The sequence below is a fragment of the Elephantulus edwardii genome, unplaced genomic scaffold, assembly GCF_000299155.1.
Source record: "Elephantulus edwardii isolate Elephantulus edwardi_28Jun2011 unplaced genomic scaffold, EleEdw1.0 scaffold00044, whole genome shotgun sequence".
NCBI lineage: Eukaryota > Metazoa > Chordata > Mammalia > Macroscelidea > Macroscelididae > Elephantulus > Elephantulus edwardii.
The window spans coordinates 8511264-8519377 of record NW_006399794.1 but is presented as its reverse complement, the minus strand read 5'-3'; the positions used below and the strand labels follow the sequence as shown (position 1 = coordinate 8519377).

The 8114-nt window shown below is 36.2% G+C and overlaps 1 protein-coding gene across 1 annotated transcript; it reads right to left on the bottom strand.

Moving 5' to 3' along the window:
- Positions 1-3125: 3125 nt before the first annotated feature.
- On the bottom strand, positions 3126-6559 carry LOC102855883 (olfactory receptor 2D3-like). Its single transcript, XM_006885623.1, has 3 exons — positions 5644-6559; positions 3496-3574; positions 3126-3144 (listed from the first exon to the last, which is right to left on the bottom strand). Exons 1-3 carry the CDS (start codon positions 6557-6559, stop codon positions 3126-3128), a joined length of 1014 nt encoding a protein of 337 aa, XP_006885685.1.
- Positions 6560-8114: the final 1555 nt, after the last annotated feature.

Here is an 8114-nt window from a genome sequence, read left to right as displayed (position 1 = left end):
AATAAAAATAAAATATTAATAAGAACAATTATATCTCAACTTAATGTCTCCACAATGACAGCAAATGAAATTTGCCTTCTTTATCTTATTGCAGAGCACCTTTCCAGTCATTAACACACGACTAGGACAAACTACATTTTGTTACCTCACTTCTGTAGGTCTGTGATGTTCCAGGAACCACATTAACACTCTGGATAAAACATAATTTTGGTCTATACTTCCCTTTCTAGAATTCTTTGGTCCAAGAGTGGGGTCTTTTGTCTATCTCTAGTATGTTTTCAAAGGGATTTTAAACATTAATTGTGCTAATTTAATTGATCTATGATGTTTCTCACTTAACAGATAAGGCTGAATGTATATCCCCAGTGTGATGAGTATCCAAAAATAGTAATGTTAAATCTATGTAGTGAGTTAATCATACTGGTAATAATCATTCAACCTTATCTGTTGAGTAAAACCCACTATAGATCATTAAAATAGTACAGTTAGTGTTAAAAATCTACTTGGAACCATGCCAGAAAAACAGACAAAAGATCCAGTTCCTGGAGGCAATAATCCTAAAGAAGAAAGTACAAACCAACACATATTTCATTCAGTGTTTAGTGTCATTTCAGTAACAACAATACTGCAGCAAATTAACCTAACAAGTACTTAAACCAACATAATTTATTGTCAAAAGAATTAAGCAATAAGTTGTAACAACATAAGCTGTTTTAAGTTAGTACATTTCTGAGTTACAGTCCATTTAATATAAAGTGCTACCTGGTTTGTTCTTGGAATGAGCCCCCCATGTTCTGGGTAAGCTCAGGTTTAGACGTGTACTCCTGTCACAGCTTTCATCCCTCTCAGAGCAGAAATCAGAGGGCAGCTGCAGCCGCCCAGATACTCTGAGATTAGAGTGGTTAAAACACCAAAAGGCCAATAGTTTAAGCCTACACACCACCACTTTATGAGAAAGAAGGAGCAGTTGGATTCCTTAAAGATTTACAGTCTCATAAACTCTACAACATAGTTCTATTCTGTCCTATAAGATTGCCAGGAGGCAGACTGGACTAAGTAACAGCAGATTTGGGTTTTTAGGGTTTGATTTTGGTTTGTCTAAATCATGTCTAGCTTACAGGGAAAAGTAAATGGTATTCTAATAATGTTTTTCAGTTTCATGAAAGGAAAGCTAGAGTATAAAACCAAATTTTTGCTACAAATACCAGAGTGGTATCTACAACCAGAGTGACCAAATGAAAATGTAGACACAGTATAAAGCTGTGATTTCTATCCCTTTGTAATCTAACTAATAATCAAGACTTCAATTAGGAAAAATAAACTCTAGAACAATTTCCTTAATAATCTATACATTTGCTTCATTCCTCACTTCCATTTCCAATCCATGTGGACAAAGACATACACAAATATATAACCTATAAATGCATATGCATCTATACCATCATGTACTTACTTCAATTTTAACTCTAAGAAGTCACGTGGAAATAATTTGTCATTCCAGATAACTGTAAGATTTTCACTTCAAGGTCAATTTTATTCAAAGAAAATAATATATATTCTCGTATGTAATAAGTATTCATTACATATTTATTCAGCTGGTTTTATCTAATTCAACATGTGAATGTAAATGAGAGATGAAAGTTAGTTTCTTGGTAACAGAGATCACTATAGATACTAGAATTATAAACACACAAGTCTGGATATCTGATAGCACCGAATTGACTTTTCAAACATGATATTTCTCCATGTGAATGATGAAGAGAAAGATATTCCTCTAGGTAACTGTGAATCTGTCCCCAGGGTTAGGAATCTTCAGAAAAGAAACCATGTTTACTACCAATCTTTGTCTTCTTATTTCCTGTTTTCATATTTAACAACAATTTATGTTTTTATTTCTCTAAAATGAAATATGATAACAGATGATAGAGTCACTGAACTATGCACTGCTTAATATGACACTCTTTTTAGGGTGTTGAAATTGAGTAAATTCATAGGAATTAAGAGAAAAACAATTGCTTTTCTGATTCTAAAAATCTGTGTTCTGAATCATATAAACTTTTCCTTTATACCCATTTACCATCTTTCATTAAGAACTCACCTGAAGGGCCACCACAGACTTCAAGGAAGTCCTGCTTATATCCCTTTAAGTAGAGAGCTAGGATTCTTCTTTACAGGGCATTGATTATAATGATCATTTCAAAGGCAGATTCACTGAAGACAAACCCTTACTTATATCCATGAGATAAGATGTAGCACTAAGAATCAGATTTCTTGGAGCAAATTGGAGTTTAAAAAGAAAACATACAAAGAAATTGAAACCCATTCACTCACAACATACCCTGATTTATTTCCTTTCTGTTCAATTGGTGACTTCTCCTTCCTTGCCTTATCAATTTTGCAAAAGTTTTACTCTTTTAGAGAAAAAGAAAGATCAAATTAATATCTTAAAACCTGTTAAATATCCGACTGTTGAAAAGAGCTCTGGTGGCATGGTGTGCTTTGTTGCTAGCCAAAGACCTCACTGTTGGGAAAATGTTACAGATACATTAGCAACAGCAAAGACTGGTTAGAAACTATGAGTATCTTGTTATAAAACCAGAGATAGTAGTCAAATCTCCAAAGTGCAAAGACAGGATAAGAAAAGAAATCCCCACATATCCTATCGCTTCTTGCTACATAAAAATGGCTTATTATTGGTCTCAAGATAAGTTGTGCAAGAATAGTTTCATTTAAGTGAAGTGTGCAGGGGAATATTAGGAGCAGCCTCAGGAGCTGAACTCCGGAGGATTTCTGAATCATTAGGGTAGATCTGGAGCTGTATCGCCTCTCAAATGATTCCCTGGTGGTTAAAAGGAGAACGAAAAAAGAAAACACATATTTAAGTTCTCAAGTCTCTTTTTATGGGCTCCATTAACAATTTTTATTACATTATATCATCTGTAGAATGTGAATACTTTGTGTCCTCTAAAATAATAAGGTTAATTAACCGAATATTACACATATTAAGAGTTGAATAAATACTATCTCTGATTGTTAAAATCAGGGCTAAGTGTTTGATATTAGAATAAGTATGTGAGCGCTGTGAGATGATTCATATTTTTAGCATTATTTAGGAAATCTATCATTCATAATTTGAGAATGATTCTGTTAATGAAAAAAATTAAAAATAGGTAATTTAAGAAACCAGTATTGCATACGAAGGGAATCACATCAAAATATATCTAATATTTTATATTACTTTCCTCCTGGAAACAAAATAATGTGGAAACTATTGAACATTATGGTTATCACTTGAAATTGTCCTTTTAACTATTAAAACACCACCATTTTCCTCAGTTTTTCGTTCTCAGCATAGTAGATCATGTAATTGTCTAATTCAAAGGGCCCATGCTTGTCCATCTCAGTTCATTGATGTCTGTTGTTGTTGAGTACTATACTGTCAGAACTGACTCATAGCTGACCCACTGGTGGGTTTTCAAAGGCAGTTTATCACACAGGAGGAGACTGCGCTTCCTTATTCCATGGAGCTGCTGGTTGTCTCGTGTTGCCTTCAGGATTGAAGTGTAGTTTCTTGCCACTAGGCCACCACAACTCCCTCACTGATGCCCTGGAAACCTACTGGAGGGTCAGCTATGAGTAGCTTCTGACCTCATGGCATATAACAGTAACATAACAACAAAAATACAGACATTTGGTTTTCCATTTTAAAAATTAGGAGCAAATTTTTGCTTGTCTTAAACTTAACAATTGCATTTATTTGTCTCACTCAACTTATTGATGTGGAGTCCATAATGACCCATAGCTGACCTTCCAAAAGGTTTTGTGGGTATATTCCAAATGCTGACATTGTCCATCTTCCTCTTTCAGAACCACTGGTGACTATGAACAGCCAGAGGACACCATCTTGGCGTAGGAGATCAACTCCTAAATCTATTTACCCAGCCCATACCTCTCTTCTAAATTCCAGCTTTAGTGATTTTGGAAAGAACATTTTTTGAGTCCAAACTAATGCCCACAGGAACCAAAATTTGACCTTGGGTCTATCCCACCTGAATTTTAGAACCATCTCAGAAACAGGTTAGAGGCCTTGAACACTAATGAGCGAAGACCAGATGAGTTATGGGAAGATAGCAAGATATTCAGGAAGAGTGCAAAAGGTCATTGCAAAGACAGAGGAGGAAAACCAAAAGAGACTCTGAATATTGCACTGGAGCACCGAGAAGACAAAGCAAAAGGAAGAAATCAAGACATTAAGGAGCTGAACAGATTTCAAAGGGCTGCACGACAAAACAAAGTAAAGAATTAAAATGAAATGTGCAAAGAGCTGGAGTAAAAAAATCGAAGAGGCTGAACTCACTCAGCATTTCTTAAGCTCAAGGAACTGAAGAGGAAATTCAAGCCTCGAGTTATAATACTTAAGGACGCTTTGGGTAGAATATTGAGTGATTCTGCAAGTATTAAAAGAAGATGGAAAGAGTATATACAGACTCATTATATCAAAAGGAATTGGCAGACACAAAAGAATTTAATGAAACAATGTATGAACAAGAGCCTATGGTGATGAAGGAAGAAGTTCAGACTGCTTTGAAAGAATTGGTTAAGAATAAGGTTCCAGGAATTGATGGTATACCAATTGACATATTTCAACTAACAGATGCTGCCCTAATGTGCTCACCAAGTTGTGCCAAGAAATCTGGAGAATAACCACTTGGCCAACTGATTGGAATAGATCTATATTTGTTCCCATTCCAAAGAAAGGTAATTCCACAGAGTGTTGAAATTATTGAACAATATAATTAATATCACATGCAAGCATGATTTTGCTGAAGATTATCCAAAAATGAGTGAAACGGCACATCAACAGAGAACTACCAAAGTGCAGGCTGGGTTTAGACGGGGCCGTGGTACTAGGGATATTGTAGCCCTTCCTAATGTGTCCAAAGTAAGCTTAACCATCCTTACCTCTAAGAAGCAGTCTGGCTGTACCTTCTTTAAGACATATCTGAGTGCCCCAGCACTATAAATCAAAAGAATAAATCATTTTTGTCATCCATATTCATTGTCCAGCTCTCAGATTTATAGCAACTATTGTAAAGACCATACCATGAATCAGGTATACCTTTAGTCTTTAAACTCACATTATTATTCCTCAGTAATTTGGAAATGTCTCTAAAAGCAGACTTTTCCAAAACTTTATCTAGATCTTTATCTTTTTCAAGACTTTACCTTGATTTCTTGACATCCAGGACCAAGTAAGGTGAAATAATTGTCTATTTCAATCTAATATATAGTAAGTGCTTAAGATACTCTATCAATGCAAGAATGAAATTATATCATTAGCTAGATCTGTATTCACATATTTCTATTTGTTTTTTGTCTATCTATGAAATGAAAGTTGTATAACTACTTGGTTTAGATTTCTTACTAGATTATATAGATTTGGGAAGTAGGGACTATGCTTTGTTTATCTAACTTTCATTTTATCTTTATTTAACCCACCTGTCAAGGTGTCTTGATTGAATACACAGTTTCTTGAATGTATATGAGAAGGAAGATGAGAAACAAGGAAAGGGAAAAATCAGGACTGGGAGAAGAATTGGGAATATTTCATGGAAAATTACAACTACGCAAAAGGCTATCTTCTAGTGATTCTCCTAAGGGCCCCTTTGACATCTTTGTTTCTCAGACTATAAATGATAGGGTTCAACATGGGAGTCACTGCTGAGTAAAATACAGATATCATCTTATCTCGTTCATTCATTATTTTGGAGTTTGGCCTCATGTAGGCAAATATTGCTGAGCCATAGAAGAGAACAACAACAATGAGATGGGAGCCACAGGTTGAGAAAACCTTGATTCTCCCTTCTCCAGACTGCATCCGGATCACGGTGGAGATAATATTCCAGTAAGAGACAAGAATAAGGGAGACTGGAGCTAAGAGAATCACTACACCCATTGCAAAGATGGCCATTTCTGTACTGTAAGTATCTGTTGATGCCAACTTTAGGAGGGCAGGAGGTTCACAAAAAAAATGGTTAATGATATTGTTGCCCTTATAGGGCAGACGCAATGTAAATGTGGTATCCACCAGAGATACAAATGCCCCACTGACCCAGGACCCGATGGCCAGCTGGACACAGACCCAATGTGTCATGATGGTGGAGTAGTGTAGGGGCTTACATACAGCCACGTAGCGGTCATAAGACATCACTGCCAGCAGTGCACACTCTGTACACCCAACCAGAAGTAAAACAACTATCTGCATTGAACATCCAGCAAAGGAAATCGTTTTCCTCTTTGCCAAGAAGTGGACTAGCACCTGTGGGACTGTGGTGGTAGAAAAGCAAAGATCAGCAAAGGATAAATTCCTGAGGAAAAAATACATAGGTGTGTGGAGTCTGGAGTCTACGTGAATAAGTACAATGATAATCAGATTTCCCAGTACAGTCAGCAGGTAGATGATGAGAAACAGGAAGAAGAGCAGGACTTGTGTCTGTGGATCCTGTGAAAGGCCCAGGAAGATAAATTCTGTCACATAGGTTTGGTTTTCTTCTCCCATGAACATTTATTCCTGTTTACAGGACAGCACCATGAAAAGAAACACATATTTGTCAGTTATAAAAATATAGTAATTTATATACTGTATCAACCACTGTACAAAATTACACTATTAATTCCTACATCATAACATTATCCATTTATTATAAGCCATATTTAATTTTTTCTTAGTAGTTCTGACTGTTTCTATCCACTTCTGGTTTACCCTGCCCTTGATCTTTTAGTAGCATCAGCCGGTAATCATGCTTAATCAATCTCATAAGCAAATTTCAGCTGGAGTGTTCAGGACTCAAGAGATTATTGAGTTTCTTAGAGTGTGTTCTTCTTATTTTGTAGTTTGAGAAGCACAGATATTACTGTTGTAAAACATATCTATGTTTCATTTACAATAGTCACCCCAAAAATGAAATATTGAAAAAAAGTCATATCAGACATTCCAAAGAACTGCTATATGTGGAAGAGATCATTCAGGAGGCTTGAATAATTATGAAGAGGAATGTGGTATCAGGTTTGGAGGAAGACTCAGTGATAACCTGCGCTAAGCAGATGACACACCTTGCTTATTGAAACTGAGGAGGTCCTGAAGCATTTGTTGTAGAAAGTCAGGGACTTCAGTCTTCAATATGGATTGAAGTTTAACATTAAGAGAATGAAGATTCTCACCGTGGAGTCAATTGGTAGCATTATGATAGGTGAAGAAGAGATTGAGATTGCTAACAATTTCAGCTTACTCAGTGCCACAATCAACATTGATGACACCAGCAGTCAGGAAATCAAAAGACTTATTGTTGTAAAGGACCTCTCCAGAATGCTAAAGAGTAATGATGTTAATATATAAACTAAAGTGCACCTGACCAGACCATGATATTTGCAATTACTTCCTACATATCAGAAATCTGGGCAATGAATAAGGATGACAGAAGAAAAATTGATGCCTTTGAGCTGTGGTGCTGGAGAAGCATATTGATCATACCATAGACTTCCAAGAGAACAAACAGGTCTGTCTTAGAGGGAGTAAAGCCAAGTTGCTCCTTGACATCAAGGATTTTAAAGCTCTGTCTCACATACTTCAGGTATGTTGCCAGGAAGTACCAGTCCTTTGAGAAAGACACCATGTTTGGAAGGGTGGAGGGACAGTACAAGAAAGGAAGACCTAGGATGAGATGGATCAACACAGTGGCTGGGACAATGGGAGTAGGTATGTCAGAGAGAGTGAAACTGGCTCAGGATAGGGCAGAGTTCAGAGCTGTAGTGCATAGGATTACTATGAGTTGCAGGCAACTCAACACCTAATGACAACCACAAAACACACAAAACACTATGATAAGAGACCCAAATAAACATACATATATGGAAAAATATACTATGCTTGTGAACTGGAAGACATAACTGTGAAAATGGCATTACTACTAAAAGTTAACTATACGTACAAAGCAATTCTGATGTAGAAAGTCTGTCATAATTCTTCAGTAAAATGGAAAAAGTAATCATCAACTTTATATGGAAAGGAAAGAAAAGAGATACTGGATAAGCAAAGAGCTTCTGACAAGGAGAAA